The following is a 20330-nucleotide window of genomic DNA, read 5'->3' as shown; positions in this document are numbered from 1 at the left end:
TCCCCCTCTCCCCCAGGCCCTGGTAAACCTCTATTATCCTTCCTGTGTCTATGAATTTGCCTCCTCTAGGTACTTCATACAAGTGGAATCATACCATTCCACTGTTTGTATAGCCCACATCTTATTTATCCATTCATCTGTAGATGTACATACAGGTACTTTACACCTTCTGGCTATAGTGAATAATGCTGCAATGAACATTGGTGTACAAGTATACCTGTTTGAGATCCGGCTTTCAATTCTTTGGGATATATACCTAGGAGTAGAATTGCTGGATCATATGATAATTCTATGTTTAAATTTTTGAGGCCCTATCAAACTGATTTCAAACTGGAGATCGGAAGTTCAGAAAAGAGATCCTGGCATAGAGATAAGGAATTGAAATTGGAAAAAAAAAAAAAAAAGATGGTAATGAAAGCGATGAGAGTAGATGACATTTCTCAGGAGGGTTTCTGAGGCTGGCGACCATAGGGAGAATTCTTGCAGCGGAGGTGGAAAGGAAGCCAGATGGCAGCGAGTTGAGTATAGAGCAGGGAGGAAAGGGCAGCTTTCAGAGGGCTCTTGGACACCAAAAGCTTTCAACTTAGCCGATTTCTTTTCCAAGGTTGTTCTTTTTTTTTTTTTTTTTTAATTTTAAGACAATTTTTTTAGAGTTTTAGGTTTATCACAAAATTGAGAGGGAGGTACAGAGATTTCTCATATACTCCCTGTCCCTACATATGCATAGTCTCCCTACTTATCAACAACATTCACCAGAATGGCGCTTTTTTTTTTTTTACCAAGGATGAATCCAAGTTGACATACCATAATCACCCCAAGGACATAGTTTATCTTAGGGTTCACTCTTGGTGTTATATATACATTCTGTGGGTTTGGATAAATGTAAATTGACATATGGACATCATCATATTATCATACAGGGTATTTTCACTGCCTGAAAGATCACAAAGATATGTGCAAGAACAAATGACACAGAACAAGTGTTTTTATTTTGTCAGCTACCTTCAATGACCAAACTCCATCAAAGACTATTTGCTCTCAGTTGGTCCCATTTTCTGCCTGTAACTTCCTACAGTTGCCTCCCTGAGATCTTACCCCCGCTCCCTTCGGCCCTCTCCATTTTCTCTAGAGCTACAGGCTACCTCCAAGAAGCATTTCTTCCCTACACACCTAAGACCAGGGGACCATCATTTCAGTCGATCTCACTCTACTCTAGTCCCTGGGCCTCACACTGAGCCCAGCTCTGGCTCAATCTATTTCGACACATAGCAGAATTCTGCAATTACAGTGTTCGGCCTCAGTTTGTGTTTCACTCCTGTTTGGCAAATCCCCTTACTAATTTTCAATCTGCTTACTACACTTTTCCCAGTCTCCACATGCCCCAGGCCCTTATGCCACTCCTATCGCCCTCCTTCAACCACCTCTGAGTTAATAACCTTGCTTCCTACTCCACAGAGAAAACAAGGCACCAGTCACACACTGAGGCCAGAAAGCTGGGCATAGTCTTTGACCTTTTTCCTTTTCTGAATGTAATATCCAATCAGTTACCTTTTCAAATCATCTTAAAGTCTTTAGGGAAGAGAGGAACTAAAAATACATGATAATCAAGTATTTAAAAAAATTTTTTACAGCAAAACAAAAACATACATTACTTTTAAAAAAGCTACATTATACATTAATACATTAAAGTATTGATAGTTTTATAAATAAAATCATTTTAAACAGTAAGTACATGACAAAATTTCTCTGATACAAGATTACTTACATAGTTCAATGACCAATTTTGAAAATATAAAAACTACATCCTTCTTTTAAAAAATATTTAACTTAATTGTACAAAATTATCAAATAAAGTTAAAAAGTGCTAGATATGCTTCCATTTGTTCCATTTTTAAAGCAACTGTAGCACATCAGACCTTAAAAAGATAAATTAGGGCAAAAGGCTCATCCTATACTGCCTAAAAAATTTCAGAGACTGTCTAGGCAGTGGGAAAGGATGGGAAGCTCAGTTCAATGCCAGCGAAGGCTGTCATCTGCCCAGAGCTATTACCTGTCCTTGTTCTCAGAACCAAGAGATTCCTCCTTCCTGGCCTACACCTACAGAAGAGTCTTTCTATGCTTACTGGTCCCTAATTTTTAGGAGAAAAGGTTTCTGAGAGAATTTTGATATTTAAATCCTATGCTAATACTGAACCTCTTCTAAAGACTGAGGCATTTTACATTTGAATTTTATACAAAAAGTCATAATCTAATTCCAAATGAAAAGAGGACACTTCATTTGGTCGCTTGATTTCATATCACTTGTTGAGGTAGGATAAGTTTCTTCTTTCTCTGAAAACTGTCCCAGCTATACAAACGGTGGTTGTACTGGAAAGGGTTCTAATGCCTTTTCTGCATTCTTCCAGTTGTGAAAATTCTCTCTGTACCACTCAACTGATAAAACAAAAAGACAAAAATAAAAAACTAAACATCAGTTAACCAATATTTACTGAGTTCCTGCTAAGTAAGAAAAGCCTTGCCCATCAGCTAATGTGTAGGCAAGGATTGCCTAATGACGAAAACAATTTGATTTTGAACTAACCAACGATGTTAATCAGAAGATATTTCATCACCTGAAAACGTAGATTTAAAAATCAACAATTTTTTTTCTTTTTAACTTCAAAAGTCCTTCAATACTGAATTTGTTGGTACAAGTATTAAAACATTCTAATTTTAGGGAATTCAGGGGGAAAGGGAGATAAGTCACTTGTACTGGTTTTAAAGTCATAGGAAAAAAAGTGTAGTATTTTGTTCATGTAAACATCATAATACTACATGATAGGCACAGTGAGATGATGTCAACTTCCTTTTGTTAATATGTAAAATTATTTTATGTTGCTATCCTATTAATAAAGTTTTTTTAGTTGAAAAATAATAAATTACCTTTGAATTTGCTTTTTTTTTTTTTGGCTGTGCTGTGTGCGCAGCTTACAAAATCTTAGTTTCCTGACTGGGGCCCACAGCAGTGAAAGCACGGAGACCTAACCACTGGACCACCAGGGAAGTCCCTGAATTTGCTTTTTAAAATTCAACACAGATATTTTGTATGTCAAGCTCTGAACCGAGACTTTTTCCTACACTTGGGTATCTTTTCTCTTGAGTACATTTCTAAACAGAATTTAACATATATGCACAAACTATATATACACTTATTTTAATGGCTATTTCTGCACATACTAAATTTGCTTCCTATCTGTTTGTTTCAGTATAAAAAGACTCAAGACGCTCAAAGACGGCAACTGTCTCTATTTCACCAAATCTCAGATGCCTGATCTTAAGATGGACCATTACTTTACATATTAGTAAGAAAGAAAAAAAGTTGAAATAATAATTATAAGACACTAGTGATTGTAAAACGCATACCTCTCAAGGATGTGAAAAAATGTGTATCTGAGAATCAATGAAATAGGTATCTGATAAATGCTAGTAAGACAAAGGAAGCCTAATCAGAAGTTAGTCTATGAAATTCAGAATACTTAATTACTAATGTTAGAAATACATTAAATGTAAATATTTGAAAAGCGAAAGTGATTCACCACAACACTGTTTGTAGTGTCCTAAAATAAATTACTGTGCCTTAAAATTTTTCTGATTCTCCCCCTCCCCCCAAATGATCAATTCATAACATACTTGTTTTCTTTATTCCTTCTTTCCAAGGCACTTTAGGTCTCCATCCTAAGCCATGTATTTTTTCTGATTTCATTGGATATCTCATGTCATTGGTAGGTCTTGGAAAACAAAACAGATTTAAAATGATACTGTGGATATATATTTACAAATGTATTTATTTATTTTTGGCCCTGCTGCACGGCCTGCGGGATCTTCGTTCCCAGACTAGGGATTGAACTCAGGCCCTCGGCAGTGAAAGCGTGGAGTCCTAACCACTGGACCACCAGGAAATTCCCTATTTACAAATTTAAATACTAAGAGAAATAATGTGTGTCCGTAATTCAAATTTTCTCTCAAAAAATTCTCCCTGATGACACACTTATATATTTGTAAAATAAAGTAGATGTTAAAAATCATCTATAATCCAGAAGTCTAACCCTCTCTGTGTCTTATCCTTTTCTCATTTCAACCACAATCTAGGTATGAATGCAATGTCTCATACCTAAATGTTTGATGAATGAATGAATAAATACACATAAACTTGTTAGGACTTATGTTCCATGCCCTGGGTCTGGTAGTTTATATACATTATAAATTAAATTTTAAAATACTTCCATAAGCAAGATATTATTATCCCTATTTCACACTCAAGGAAATCTCAGACTTGGAAAGGGTCAATAGCTTTCTTTAAGTCACACAGCTAATAATAATGCTACAGTTTATTGTTATGACATTTATAATCAGGAAAAAACATTTTAGCAGAAAACTCAAAAAAGATAAACTTTTCTGGGTAAGTCCATACATTTTATAATCTTATAAGTACCTAAGATTTCACAACCTTTCCCCAATGTTTTAACTTGTTACTCACCTATCATTAACATAATCAACCCAGTTTTCCATTTCAGACTCTGAATTGGTCTCTTTGATCTGTCAAAATGGAGAAGACTTTCGAGTCAAATTATAAAGTGAGACCAGAGAATAAAATGGTATTCAACAACTGATTCAAAAGACAAGAAAAACAACCTCCTCCAAGTGGGGAAGACAGCTAAGACGAATAGCATTTTATTAACACTTTCCATACTTTATAACCTGAATTCCGTCTGAAGCTCAGAGAGAATACACATTATATAAACTATAGGAGAAAATGAATTTTTTTGGCTTTTGGTTATTACTCAGTGTGATATTGCGATTTAAAATAAGAAATATATATTTGGTGTTCATCCCTGCTCCTGGCACAGAGTTCCTAAAACCTTTGGAATTTCCTGGTGATGAGAGATAAAGGTGTCACAAGTTCCTTTCAACCACACCAGAGTTCAGGTTAACATGTGATTTTTGGAAAGCACCTAAGGATGAAGACTGCTTGCCAAGGGAACCAACCATGTGATTGGAGAGATGGAACTCAGCCTCCCTGCCCCCACCTCCAGGGAGGGGAAGGGGACCAGAAGTGGAACAAATTATCAGTGGCCATGATTTAATCAATCATGCCTACTTCATGAAGCCTCCATAAAAACCCAAGAGGAGAGCTTCCAGGCTGCTGAACACACGGAGGTGCTGGGAAGGTGGCACACCCGGAGAGGGCAGGAAGATCCACGCCCTTTCCCTCATATCTTGCCCTACGCATCCCCTCCATCCTTTGTAATAAACCGGTAATCTAGTGGGTAAACTGTTTTCCTGAGTTCTGTGAGCCCCTCAGACTTATACCTTGTTGATCAAAAGCACAGGTGACAGCCAGGTCTCGGGATTGACACGTGAAGTGAGGGCAGTCTTGTGAGACTGAGCCCTTAACCTGTGGGATCTGACACCATCACCAGACAGGTAATGTCAGAACTGAGTTAAATTGTAGGACACTGAGCTGGTGTCTGAGAATTGCTGGGCGTGGAAAACTCACACGTTTGGAGGACAGAGTGTTCTGTGAGTAGTGTAAAGGAAAACAAGTTTTTTCCATTCGTTCAGTCGCTCTTTTTACTGAATCCTGAGATTTATAATTGATGCTCACTAGTACATAAAAACACTCGTAACTATTATCTATATATCAGTGTTCCTTGATTCTAGGACACGCAATTTAACATTCGATTTTCTGAAATTGAGTATGTCTTATAATGGGTATGTACATTTAATGCTGTGGAATTTTTTTCCTGTAAAGCTGTGACTAAATGAGTGATGCAGTTTCAAATAATGACACATCTCAGCATACATATGGAATTATGAAGTTCCTTTTTTTACTGGTTCACTTTTCAAATGAGTAAACTGTAAATTGTTGATTTTGACAAAATTAGTGATTACTGTCACTAATTTAGTGACAATTTTGAAAATACTACCCTCTTATAATATATACATACCAGTTGTATTAGTTCTTTGGCAAGCTGGAGAACTGACATTTCAAAATTGGTTCCAATGTTATAAATTTCACCTGGTTTTCCCTTTTTGAGGACAGTGAGAAATGCTTCTACTACATCAGTAGCATAAAGGAAGTTTCTTGTTTGAAGCCCTGATCCATGAATGCAGCTAAAAAGATGAAATGAAAGGGAATCATAAAGTGTAAAAAAAAAGTAAGCTCTCCCAAACCAGGGTAAGGCAATGATTGGGTACAATTCCAGAGAAGGCAATTCCCATGAAGATCCTAGACATCTCTTACTGAAAATACAAATTCTCATGACTTCCAGATTTTATCCATAATTCTAAACTGACCTCCAAACCCCCTGTGGGTGCTCAGTAGGAAAGTGGCAAACATGTAAGTGACCCCTGCAGAAATATTTATTCATCAATTTTATACCTTAAGTTCACTTTGAAGACTATCTACAGTTCAATCTTTTGAAAAAGTAAAATTATATAATGATGGATGACAAATTTTAATGCTATAACTCAAAGTTTTAGGATGGATTATTTAAGAATTAAAATTATCTTAGTAATCAAATTATAAAGATGAATTATATATTATAATTATTTTTTAAACTATTACACTGACTGTAGAAGGAATTCTTAAATTTGTTGGGACATTAAATCCTAAGGCCTCCAACTCTAACACTTTATGATTTTCAAGAAAGACTGACACTAAATATTCTAGCATACCAGAAAAACATGGGTACAAAGGTAAATAACATACCATTTCCTGTTGTGTTGAAGTAAAGATATAAATTTTGGAATAACCTAAAAGAATATTTAAATTATCATTTCAGACTTTGGAAATTCATTCATTAATATAAACCTGAATTCACCATAAGATTAAAAGATTATTATTGTTAAGAAATACACTTATGGGCAAATTCTAATTCTTATCAGGAGTTCAAGAAACACTTAGTGTAATTTTGATAGGTAAAAGAACTGTAAGGTCGTTTCCTATTTCACAAATACCAGTTATCTGCTAGATAAAAATGAAGATAAAATGATATAAATAGTGAAAAAGTTCAGAAAAAATCTTCCTGAACAGTTTGCTCTCTCTGCAAGCTCACTTTTGTGTTGATTTTATACGAGCAGGAATCATATCATACTTTTTACTTTACATACAGTACCTGTTCAATAAGTGCTTGTGAAATTAATAAAAAGTAATTCCAGTGCCACTGGATTCAAAGAAAATTTATGTTAAACATGGTGAGATAAGAAATTATTAAATTTATAATGTCTGTTAAAAAATTAAGCCAAATATATATTAATATCAGTAGATCATGATACGGCCCTTTCCTTTGGGCAGACAGATCAAGGCAACCAGCGACTAAGAAGTGAGAAAGCCCAGCTCTAAATTTAGGCAGTGAGATATATGTATAACTGATTCACTCTGCTGTACACCTGAAACGAACACAACATTGTAAATCAACTATACTCCAATAAAAATTTTAATAAATAAATTCAGGCAATGAGACTAGTAGTTACTTAACATTGGGCTTAATGATACAGAATCAACCTCACACATTTTCAGCCTTTTAACTACATTTCTTTATTTGCTAAACTACTTTCTGGATGACATTCAGGCCTGCAACAATACAGAGGAGTTGGGGGACAGCTAATCGGCTGCCTTTAAGACAAGTTTATGTACAAGCTTCCTGCATCACTCTCTAACTAGTGTCTACGTTTCTGTACAGCCTGACATATGGTCTGACTGCATACTAGGAAGGAGTCTTCACTGGTGTGACAGCAGTGATGGGAGTACTCTATAGTGTTTTAGAATCCTGCAAAGTACAAGGCATTTTCACATACATCATCTCACTGGACTCTTCAAAATCCTTCCTAAGTATTAGCATTACCCGTGAATTTAAAGACAATGCTCAAAGGGCCTAAGGTCATCCCAGCTGGTGAGTATCAAGTTGAGACTTAAACTCAAGTTTTCAAACTCTAAACATGATGAGATTTGTATGTGGCCTATAAAGCATTTATAATTACGGTTAATTGCAACATAAATTATTTTGAACAAATAACTGAAGAGAGATTATTTTAAATAATGAGAAGTTGCAATCACTAAAACACATCAGGAATTCAAAAGTAAAATGTACCTTTTCTGGATATTGATGTGGTCCATAAACATTACTGCTTCGTGTGATGACAACTGGAAACTTAAAGAGAGTTCAACATCAAGGTAATGGAAAGGTCCAATAATAATGATTATCTAAAGATAAGCAGCTTTAACATATGGGCACTTTTGACTGAATAATTCCACACACCTTAAGGACAGAAGCAAAAGGATTTTTTTTCTAATGTAAGGTTCCTGAAAAGACAGGAGAGGATGGGATTCAGATAAAGGCAGAGGTTCCAAAAGGAAGAAGAGGAATAGTCTCTTCACTGGGACAAGGGAAGGATGAATACAGATGGAGGCAGGTTTGTAGGTCTGATAGCAGGAAATTAAGGACATTTCTACCTGATTATTTCAGAGACCACCTGAGATGTTACACTTCAAGCTGGCTTTCTCTGTTGGACTAACCCTTACAAATAAAAAGAGCGTCCATGGAGGGAAAAGACCAATGCTACCGGAACGCAAAAGGCTAGAGAAGCTGAAGCAACTCCTTGGTTTGCCTTTCTGACCCAGTCCCTAATAACTCTGGAAGGTCAGTGGGAAGCCAAGTGCAGGGGTTCCAGCTGATGATTCATAGTGGGCAAGGCTCCTGCATGGACACTGACACAGCCACTGGGGTAAATCTATCTCCCTTTCACGAGGGGCCGAGAGGAGCAGCTGCAGGTAAGGGAACCTGCCCTCCCTCTGTCTTCCTTCACTCAGAGGACTCCTGGGAATCAGGACATTCCAGCAGGGCTTTTCACTCTAGCTGTAACACCCTACCTATTAGTGAAGTAGAAAAAAATATATACATAAATTATTCCTTTAAATGATGAACTGGATAAGAAGTAGGTCCCTGCTTTGTCCACACAATATAGGAAATCAGTTTTTAAAATTCCTTAATATATAACTTTTCTTAATCTATGTCTGCCATCCTAAAAATGAAATGTTGCTAATGCTAACTTGGAGTTTTAACACCTAAGTCCAAAGAAAAATGATTCTAGAGTTTCTGAAATCAGTTCTTACCCTGTATCGTTCCCAGTAAGACTGTACAAAACACTCAGCAGCTGCTTTAGATGATGCATAAGGATTTGTAGGTTGTTTGGGAGAAGATTCATCAAATTCCTAATTTTAAAAAGACATATTAAAAAAATAAGTATTATGTATACTTTCTAAGTAGAAAAATCGGAGAACATATTACAAACTTGAAATGTAAATCAGTACATTTAAAAAACATTTATTGAGGACATCCCTGGTGGTGCAGTGGTTAAGAATCCTGCCAATGCAGGGGACACGGGTTCAATCCCTGGTCCAGGAAGATCCCACATGTCGTGGAGCAACTAAGCCAGTAAGCCATGACTACTGAGCCTGCGCTCTAGATCCCGCAAGCCACAACTACTGAGCCCATGCGCCATAACTACTGAGGCCCGTGCACCTAGAGCCCATGCTCCGCAACAAGAAGCCATCGCAGTGAGAAGCCCACGTACCGCAAGGAAGAGTAGCCCCCACTCGCCACAACTAGAGAAAGCCTGCAGAGCAACAAAGACCCAATGCAGCCAAAAAAAAAATTATTGAAACCCAGCTATGTGCCTGGCATTTTTCTAAGCACTTTACATGTAGTAACTTCTTTAAAGTTCACAACAACCCTGTAAGGCAGGCAGACAGAACGGCAAGTGCAAAGGCCCTGAGACAGACTATGTCCAATGGAACTACAAGGAGGCTAGTGTGAGGGAAGAGAAATGTGAGAAGAGGTCTGAAAGCTAGAGGCCAGAGCATGTGGAACCTTGAAGGCCACTGTCAAAACACTGATGGGTTTTGATGAGAGTAATATCATGATCTGACTTATATTTTAAAAAGCATTCTGGCTACTGTGTCAGATCTGATGTAGGCTGACAGGAGTACAAGGAAGAAGCTTACCTGATAAAAATTGCAAAGAGAGTTTGCAAATGGTTGTTCCTCAGAAGTGGGGTTGGGCACTGAGGAGAAGTGGTCAGGGTCTGCTTTTTCTCATTATAAGTCTTTTCAAACTACTTGGTTTTTTTCCCACTATGTACGTGTTTTGGTAAATAAATGCATTTAAAAAATAAAACAGAACAAAATGAGGTCATTGTAAACACTGACTATGAAAAATACAGACTGGAGAATGGAGCCTCTCTTTGCATAGAAAGTATAATGTTTACAAATGATTAACAAAGGAGAACAGATTCCAGTTTCTACAACAATTTCACACTCAGTCCTTGACAGTACAGTATGCTTTTCTGAGCGGAAGAGAAGGCAGACAGGCCTTATGCTGCAGCGTAACTTACACATGCTTTGGCCCATGGGAATGACATTCATGATGTAAGACTGGGTGATCAGGGAAAAGCTGCTGCTTGCTTGCAAAATATGTCGGTCATATTACATATATAAATCTGTACCAGACTAGGCTGTGGTTCCCCATTTGGGGTGGTATTATTTGATTTGAACAGAAGACACAACGGAATAATATTCTGGGGAGTCCCACAAGTGTGTATAATCAGAAGATGAAAAAAGTCCAGAGTAGGTTTTCATAAGACAGGTTTCAATGGTGGTACGGGGTAAGTAGGTGAAACAGTCATTTTCTTTCTTTTTTTTTTATAACATCTGTTTTATTTACTTATTTAATTTATTTATTTTTGGCTGTGTTGGGTCTTTGTTGCTGCGCACGGGCTTTCTCTAGTTGTGGCGAGCGGGGGCTACTCTTCGTTGCGGTGAGCAGGTGTCTCATTGCGGTGGCTTCTCTTGTTGCGGAGCACGGGCTCTAGGTGTGCAGGCTTCAGTAGTTGTGGTGCAGGGCTTCCCTAGTGGCTCAGTGGTTAAGAATCTGCCTGCTAATGCAGGGGACATGGGTTCGAGCCCTGGTCTGGGAAGATCCTACATGACGCGGAGCAACTAAGTCCGTGCACCACAGTTACTGAGCCTGTGCTCTAGAGCCCGTGAGCCACAACTACTGAGCCCACGTGCTGCAACTACTGAAGCCCACACGCCTAGAGCCCGTGTTCTGCAACAAGAGAAGCCACCGCAATGAGAAGCCCGCACACTGCAATGAAGAGTAGCCCCCGCTCGCCACAACTAGAGAAAGCCCGCGTGCAGCAACGAAGACCCAATGCAGCCAAAAATAAATAAATATATAAATATTAAAATTAAAAAAAAAATTGTTGGGGCGCATGGGCTCAGCAGTTGTGGCGCACAGGCTTAGTTGCTCTGCGGGATGTGGGATCTTCCCGGACCAGGGCTCGAACCCGTGTCCCCTGCATTGGCAGGAGGACTCCTAACCACTGTGCCACCAGGGAAGTCCAAAACAGTCGTTTTCTAAGCTCACCTTATCAAGACTGCCTCCATAGACCTCATCTGTGCTGACATAAATAAATTTCTCCACTCTGGCTTCATGAGCAGCGCTTACCAAAACGTGAGTGCCATAAACATTAACATACGTAAACTCAAAGGCACGGACAAACGAAAGATCTAAAAAAAAGAAGAAAAAGCTAGAACAATTCCACTCAAGGGACAAAGCAAATACTAAACAGTAGACTCAGGCTTAAGGAAAGCTCTATATTCACTTTTCTTCATTCACCACAACTGCAACGGTGTTAAAAATAACATAAGGTGCATTGCTATTTATGATTTCTTTAAGCCCAAATTACATAGTACGTGTGAATTCTTAGAACCTAGAAAACTATCAGTGCTATATTTGCAGGAAACACTTTTTTTTTAATTCAGAAAAGAAATGATACATCTAAAATTTTAAATGCTCTTACATTTAAAAAAATTTTGGAACAACTAAAAGGTAGGAGGGTTTGCTTTGCTGGTATCAAGAATTATTATACAGTTACAGTAATTACAGTGTGGTAATGGCATAAGGATAGACAAAGACCAATGGAACAGAACAGGAGCCCAGAAACGGAACCATGCATGTATGGGTACTTCATCTCCAACAAAGGTGGCAATGGGGAAAGGTTGATTCTTTCAATAAATGGTGCTGGGTCAAGCTGATATTCATATGGGGAAAAAATCTGAATGTAGAAGGCAAAACAATAACTTTTATGAAAAGAATATGAGAGAATATCTCCATGACCGTGGAGGTAGGAAAAGAGTTCTTACACAGAACACAAAGAGCACTAACCATAAAGGAAAAGGTTGATAGACTGGACTACACTGAAATGAAGAATTTCAAATGATCCAAAGATATCATTAAGAAAGTGAAAAGGCAGGGAAATTCCTGGCAGTCTGGTGGTTAGGACTTAGCACTCTCACTGCCAAGGGCCTGGGTTCAATCCCTGGTTGGGGAACTCAGATCGCACAACGCAGCTGAGGTGAGGTGAGTTGAGGTGATGTGAGATGAGATGAGATAAAATAAAATAGAAAGGAAGTGAAAAGGCAAATCACAGATTGGAAAAAAGGTAGTGGCAAAAGGTTTGAATTCAGAATATATAAAGGACTTATAAAAATCTGTAAGGAAAAAACTGACAACCCACTTGAAAATGGTAAACAGACTTACACAGAAACTTTCTAAAGAGATATACAAATAGGAAAGGGAGGAGGATAATCCAGTAAACAAATGCAAAGGTTTTTAACATCATTAATAATCAGGGAAAGATATAATAAAACCACCAAAGACTGACAACAGGAAGTACTGGTAAGCATCTCATAAATTGTTGGAAGGGAAACCACTTTATCATTAACCAAGTAGAAGGATTTGTTCTACCAGATAAGAAAACACTACATTAGTCAATATACTGTGTAATCAGCACAGGCACAGAGAGACAAATGGGGAGTTGAGAAACAGATACTCATATAGATACTTGATACATGACTGCGCAGTGGAAACTGGTGAACTTTCCCATAAGTGGTAGAGGTCCAATTGGTATTCAAATAGAAAAAAATGAAATTGGATTCTTATCTCATACTGCATATAAAAATGAGTTTCAGATGGATTACAAATCTAAATGTGAAAGGCAAAGCTATAAAGCTTTTCAAAGATAACACAGAAGAATATCTCATGACCTTGGGGTAAAAGAGAATTTCTTAAGACCCAAAAAGCATTAACCATACCATAAAAGATATATAAATTCATTAAGAATTTATATAAGAACATCTATTCATCAAAACACACTAGCAAAAAGATGAAAAAATAAGCCACAGAGTGGGAGAAGATATATATAATACACATAACAAAGGACTAGTATCCAGTGTGTGTGTATATATATATATATATATATATATATATATACACACACACACACACACACATATATATACACACACATATATATATATTCCAACAAATCAATGAAAATTGATTTAAAAATTTTAAAATGGGCAAAAGATTTCAACAGCATTTCACAAAAGAAGAAACTGAAATTATTAATAAACATATAAAAAGTACACAGCTTCATCAGTAATCAGGGAAATACAAATTAAAACCACAATCAGATGCCACTCTACACACTACTCAGATTGACAAAAATGGAAAAGACTGACAAAACTAAGCTTTGGTGAGATCTAGAATAACAGAAGGTCTCATATACTCCTGCAGGAGAAGAAACTGGTATAACTGCTTTGGAATATAGTTGGAAATTATCTCCATGTTGAAGTGGGCAGATCTTACAATTCCAGTTATATACTGAGAGAAATGTATATTTATGTGTACCAAGATGCATGTGTAAGAATGCTCATGGTAGTACTGTTCAAAACTGCTCCAACGTGCAAACAATCCAAATGTCCATCAAGAGTTAAACAGACACAGGAGTTGTGGTATATGCTTAGAATGGAATATTGTATGTCACTGACAAGGAACAAATTATACCTACACCCAACTGCATAGATGAATCTACAAGGATGAAAAAGCAAGACCAAAACATGTTATTTTATATACGCATTTTTATAAAATCTAAAAAGAGGCAAAACTAACCTACACTGTTTAGAGATAAATACAGAGACAGTAAAACTGCAGAGAACACCAAGGGAAATTATAACTTAAAAATCAGGTAATAAGGCAGTAGTAATACTACTACTAAAGAGGGTTCAGCAACATTCTTTTGTTTAGGTGATGGCTACATGAGTATTCACATTATCATTATTCATTTAACCTTACTTCTAAATTCTTCTGAATATATATTACATTTCACAATATAAAATGTTAGACAAATTATTAGAAGATATCTTAGACAAAACAGTACAGATAATAATATAATGTTCAACTGTGTATCTACCACCCACCTTAAGAAAAACAACATAAAATTACAGCTGAAGGCCCACTTCCCCAGAAGTAATCACTATTCTGGATTAGGCTAAACTCAGTTTTAAGATAACAGTCAAGGTTACATTTTACCCTACACTAACACAAGGGATCTGAATAGCGCCAAGTATCTAGAGGACAGAGTGACTACAGGCTTTTCTGGTAAAACATGGTATATGTTCTTTCACATACGTTAAGTACCTACTTGTTCAACCCCGTTATTGGACCTTGATTTTGGCTAGTTAGCCACTGGAAAAAAAACATTTGCCCATCATAACCGTAACATAAAACAACGCTTACCTACATGTGTTTGTGCGGCAAAATGTAGTACTATGTCTATTTTCTCTGTTTCAAAAAGTAGTTTCACGAAGTGAGAATCACATATGTCACCCTATATAAAAAAACAAACATTAAAAAACTAAGTTTCATTGAGCACTCCCAACCATAAAAACCATTTTACTTCATGAACAAAAAAATGATAAGAAAAAAGATTAATCTCCCCCAACCCAGGTATAAAAGAGAATATCTTGAAAATTCAACTGAGGGGTCAAATACAGTAATGAGGTATTTCTTCAGCATCCTAGGATACAAGATATTCAATTCAAAAAATGTTTTTGCAAATAAGTGTCTAAAACAGTATTTTTTTGAGCACCAACTACTTCTGTGGACTGTGCTAGCTTTTTTTCTTAACATTCTTGCCAACCTAAGGTAACTATGTTAGCAGGAAAAAATATAAACATACTTTTAAAAGTTTGAGATAACCACTATTGAAATATATTCAAAGTAAGTATAACAACTGGAATGATGGATTTCACCACAACTAAGTAAACTTACGAGTATTTTTTTTTAATTTTTTTCTTTTAATTATTTAATTAATTAATTAATTATTTTTATTTTTGGCTGCATTGGGTCTTCGTTTCTGTGCGAGGGCTTTCTCTAGTTGTGGCGAGCGGGGGCCACTCTTCATCGCGGTGCGCGGGCCTCTCACTGTCGCGGCCTCTCCCGCTGCGGAGCACAGGCTCCAGACGCGCAGGCTCAGTAGTTGTGGCTCACGGGCCCAGTTGCTCCGCAGCATGTGGGATCCTCCCAGACCAGGGCTCGAACCCGTATTCCCTGCATTGGCAGGCAGATTCTCAACCACTGCGCCACCAGGGAAGCCCCAAGTATTTTTAATGTTATATGTACATTTAGTTCTAAAAATACGTATTCTCAACAATTCTTCAGTGACTAAAGGAGACACTTTCAGATAGAAGAAAAAAATTATGAAATGTTTGCTGAGTATATTCTTTAAGATTTGTGGTTAAAAAGAGAGTTTATAGAATCACTTTAAAAAACATAAATCATAAGGTAGTTTCATTTGACATTAAAATTTCCCTTTCTGAATTAGTGACCTGGCTGTCTGGCTTATACTTTGGACTACCATGGGCTTGTACGGTGGGGCTTTTGACTACTGGCTGGCCTGAGTAATACCCTACTTTATACCATCTCTTTAAATACCAGCAAGGCCTTATGAAGAAGGCTAGTGAGGACCTAAAAATCACACACCATGGAATTTCAGTCAGCTACTCATAGATCTGCCAAGGCACCAAAAATAACATGTAGCTTTATATGCAGTATCAATCTACAAGTAATATCCTCTATAGCACACGGTACTTCTGGAAATTAAAAAGGTCCTTAATAAGCATGCTTCCAAGCCCATACTACGCAAGTTTACAAAGTAGAAAGATATAATGTCTAAATGACTAAAGAGGCACAGTATAAAATAATTATATAATTATAAGAATACTTCCATACCTGTATAAATTTGTAATTTTGTTTATTAGAAATGGTTTCAAGATTCTTCAGGCTTGCACAGTAATCCAGCTTAAAATAAGTAAGGAAGGGGGAAAAAACAACACAAAAAGTGATAATAGCTTTTCCTATAAAATATCAATTCATTTAAAATACTATAGATTTCTGATCATAACACAAAAACATGTCTTCTTAAAGTGTTTGCTCTCAGTGTTTTTAGAAGTTTCTGATATCTTAAAAGTAAAAAACAAACAAAAATATGTAATTTTGTTACCTTTTCAAAATACAAAAAAATTAATTTTTATAAGCCCCTCCTTTAAAAAATTTTCCTGCCCAGATTTGCCTTCAGCCACTGGGGGCTGTAAGAGTTCACCATTCCTTACTGAAAAGGAATTAGTGATTGAATACAATTACACCTGTGTTACACATATTGTATCTCATTATGCTTTTTCCTGAGTTAACTGTTGGTAAATCAGTGTATACAGATGGAGGAAAAAATTACTGCCCATGATATTATGGCAGGCAAAAATTATTAAGACTTACAGATTATTTTTTGTCTCTCTCTATTTTTTACTATTATGTTTTATAAAATTAAGGTAACTAATTGTATCTTGTGTTTAAAGTCGACAACACAGTGATTACCAATCATGGCTTTCAGAATCTCCAGGGAACTTCCAATTATTACAGAAAAATTCTCAAAACTAAATTAATTTACGTGCACTTTAGTTTTTAAAATAAATATATAATATAAATATATATAATATAATATATATAATAAAATATATATAATATAAATATATATTTATATTATATATTTATAAATATATAATATAAAATATAAAATCATATAATAAAATAATCAGAGTATCTCAATGCCAAAAAAGGTTAACAATCACAAGATTTCACTAAATACTGAATTCAGAGTGAAGATTTTCTTTCAGTAAAAATACTGCACTTAAAACCTTTACGTTATGGGCTATCATAACAAATTTAAAAGTTTCAAGACTTTATGTAAGATTTAAAACTGTATGAACACATGACTATATAGGCTCCTAAGCTGCTAAAATGACTAAATAAAAAACTAAAATATCAGCAGGACAGGATTCTAATACTTTTTTAAAAATATAAATAAGTTTCAGCACACAGGGCTCTTTTTTTTTTTTTTAAACACAGAGCTCATTTTTATAAAACTTACCTTGTCTAGATTTATGATCATATAGTTTGGATAATCTTCTACTAAGGAGACAATCACATGTGATGCACTATAGAAAAAAGCGTATCTTGTTAGCAGAAAATTTAACCTTTTCCTTAAATTCTCAAACGTTATCCTAAGTTGCTGAGTATTAGGAAACTATTCAAAGATACCTTCAAATTGTTGCAAGATAACAGAAATGATATAACTACGCTGAATATACACACATCCACACTTTTCATTAATCTTCTCAACAGTATTGATACACAAAGTCTTACACTCCCTTTACACTATGGTGAAGAGAGAATTTACTGGTCTCGGGTATAAGAAAATAATTAACCAAATGATGCTGTCCTTGCATACTTTGAGCGTGGGAGTAAAGCAGTATCATAAATACAGTGGGTGGTGTTCACTGCAGATGGACTTAAACGACAATGTGCCTTTTCAGAGACTGCAGGTGTAACTATGTAAAAATTAAGCTGTTATAAGCATAGGAGTTGTCCATGTTCACAGTAGCCTATTGCAATTGCTATTTCTTGGTATAAGAATTTGGTGGTGTAAAGTGGTAAACCTAGGTTTCCAAGGCTAAGAACTGCTGAAACCATCCTGAGGTTAGCGGCACAGTGGGTTTTAGAGGACCCTGAAGCGGAGCCAGAGGCATCTCTCAGTGAGATGATCCACCAGATTTTTATCATACACACCAAAACGTTGGGCTCCTAGGAACAAATTATGAATTCAGAGTTTGTACTTGACAGACCTTTCACAGAACTTTCTAAGACGTACCTTTCCTGGACCAGCACTGTACCACCCCTTTATGCCCATGCTCCCCTTTTCATTAAATGAAACTTGCCTGGTACCCTCCTCCAAGTCACTGTCAGATTGGAAGAGATGATCTAATATACTAATGGGGGGGGGGAAGCATTCTTCCAGGTGTTGAGGGAACCCCAGTCTCTGCCCTCACTCGGTTTACATCCTAGGGTTGGGATGCAGGCAATAAGCAAGTAAACACAAATATGCAATATAGTTTCAGGTAGTGATAAGTGTGTTAGTTGGGAGAGGGGCTATTTTAGATAGGGTGGTCAGCTAAGGCCGGGAGGAGGTGACCTCTGCGTAAACATCTGAACTGAGTGATGCAAACAGCCTAAGCAAAGGGGGAGCAAGTGCAAAGGCCTCAAAACAGGGGAAAATAGCCTCCTGGGTTCCAGCAACTGCAAGAGGCCCAGAAAAGCAAGAGGTGGAACGACAGGAGATCCGGTTCGAGCTTTGACACCTGAGAGTCTTCTAGACATGGTAAAGAGTTTGCATTTTACTCTAAGTCCGACAGGAATCTTTGGAGTGAAATTACGCACTTATTTACTTAATAAACACTGACTTGTGCGTGAGAACAGGCTTTAAGGGAACAAGAGTGGAAGCAGTGTGACCAATCAGGAGGCTACAGTAGCAGTCTAGGCAAAAGCAGACATTAACAGGGGCTAGGGGAGAACAGGGGAGGAGGGTGAGAAGTGGTCTCTTTGGAAGGAGTGAGAGAAGACTTGCTGATTAAATATGGGTGTGAGAGGGAAAGAGGCTTCAGACGACTAGTACAGGTCAAAACACCGACAGAGGATTTTTTTAAGTCTGCTGAATAAATGAAACCCTTATCATAATCCCCAAACCGGTTCATGGAGCCTATACGTCCAAGGCCTGTGTATCGTGGGCCCTGGGCTCGGGTTGGGCCAGTTGGTGAGAAGCTTACTGCAAAGGGGGCGCACTCAGAAGAGTGACAGGTACCTCTCGGGCCAGGTACAAAGGTGGACAGTACCACAGCACTTTTGCTTCGTTTGGGAGGCGCTTAAAAGAAGTCGTTTCAAAGGAGCCACGCACGTCTTCGCAGGCCGGGAAGTGGAGAGAAGGTGGGATGATCCTAGTCGTGCGTTAAGACCCTCCCCCTGTCAATCAGATCCCCAAAGCTGATCCCAAGTTGCCAAGGGCAAGCAGAGGCGCAGGGAAAGGTTGGGGTTTCTGGGGAGCCACTACTCTGCCAGCGGCGCCGTTACCTACATGAAACCAGCACCCCCGGTCACCAGGACCCGCTTCGCAAAGCCGTCGGGAGGACGCAAGGGCTCGGGCCGTCCCGCAGCCGACATCTCCCAGCTCAGCAGGGACTGGAACCGTAAAACGCCAGGTTTGTAGATCGTAGGGAAGTTCCACCGCGACTTTTTGCGACGCGTCTCCCTCCCCTGACACGTTAACGGGGCAGGCAGCGGCCGCTTCCGGAGCTCGGGCTGACTTGTCCCCGCCCACTGAGGGCTGGGCGGGGCCTCCGGGTGTGCGGGCCGCGCAGCGCCACTGCGCAGGTGCAGCTCTTCTCGGCCAACACCTCGGAGGATTGGAGAGACTGGGGTAGCTGGGAAAGTAGGGTCTTAAAGGTTCCGGGGCAAATGACACCACCGTGGATTAGGCTTTACTTAATTACACATGTGGTCGGAGTTAGGAATGATGACCTTCTTTTCATTCGTGAACTACAGCGATCTGCACAGATTACTCACCGGTTGAGCTGAGAACTCCAGTTCTCTTAGTTCTCTTCTTTCAAACTGTGGAGATGGGAGGTTGGAATTGCAAAATGGCCTTTTACTTTGTCGTCGGCACCATTTACAGACAGTGCGGGCCGTTTGCAGTCGTGGTAAAGATGTTCCCTAGATCCTATCCTTAGATCTCTTCCTACTGTTCTCCCTCTTACTCACCCTGCCTCAGCCTCCCTGCCCTCCTTTGGTCTTCCTTGCATTTCCCAGGCATGCTTCTTCTCTTGGGCTTGCGTGCCCTTTCCTCAGATGTCTGCCTAGTTTTTACCCTCAGGTCTCAGCTTGAATGCCACCCTAGTGGAGAGTCCCTCCTTGATCACTCCAGTTAAAATAGCAAGCTGTACCCGAGCCCTGCCGAGCCACTTTACCCTTCTTTATTTTTCTCCATAGCCATCTTAAACA

General features: G+C 38.1%; 1 protein-coding gene across 1 annotated transcript; it reads right to left on the bottom strand.

The window, feature by feature from the left end:
* Window positions 1-425: 425 nt before the first annotated feature.
* TGDS (TDP-glucose 4,6-dehydratase) lies at window positions 426-19615 on the bottom strand. Its single transcript, XM_007196851.2, has 12 exons — window positions 19408-19615; window positions 17371-17437; window positions 16179-16247; window positions 14685-14775; window positions 11469-11611; window positions 9155-9253; window positions 8133-8192; window positions 6752-6795; window positions 5988-6153; window positions 4517-4575; window positions 3670-3767; window positions 426-2433 (listed from the first exon to the last, which is right to left on the bottom strand). The coding sequence occupies exons 1-12, from the start codon at window positions 19491-19493 to the stop codon at window positions 2348-2350; spliced, it is 1068 nt and encodes a 355-aa protein (XP_007196913.1). The 5' UTR covers window positions 19494-19615; the 3' UTR covers window positions 426-2347.
* Window positions 19616-20330: the final 715 nt, after the last annotated feature.

This window comes from Balaenoptera acutorostrata, chromosome 18, assembly GCF_949987535.1.
Source record: "Balaenoptera acutorostrata chromosome 18, mBalAcu1.1, whole genome shotgun sequence".
NCBI lineage: Eukaryota > Metazoa > Chordata > Mammalia > Artiodactyla > Balaenopteridae > Balaenoptera > Balaenoptera acutorostrata.
Note: the sequence above shows the minus strand (reverse complement) of the source record. Positions and strands in the feature narration are given on the sequence as shown.

Coding starts and splice junctions, on each gene's coding strand:
- TGDS (XM_007196851.2), bottom strand. CDS start 19,493: ATGTCGGCTGCGGGACGGCCCGAGCCCTTGCGTCCTCCCGACGGCTTT. Junction 8,193..9,154: donor CTTACTGGGAACGATACAGG/GTAAGAACTGAT, acceptor ACTCTCTTTAAG/TTTCCAGTTGTCATCACACG. Junction 6,796..8,132: donor CACATCAATATCCAGAAAAG/GTACATTTTACT, acceptor ATATTCTTTTAG/GTTATTCCAAAATTTATATC.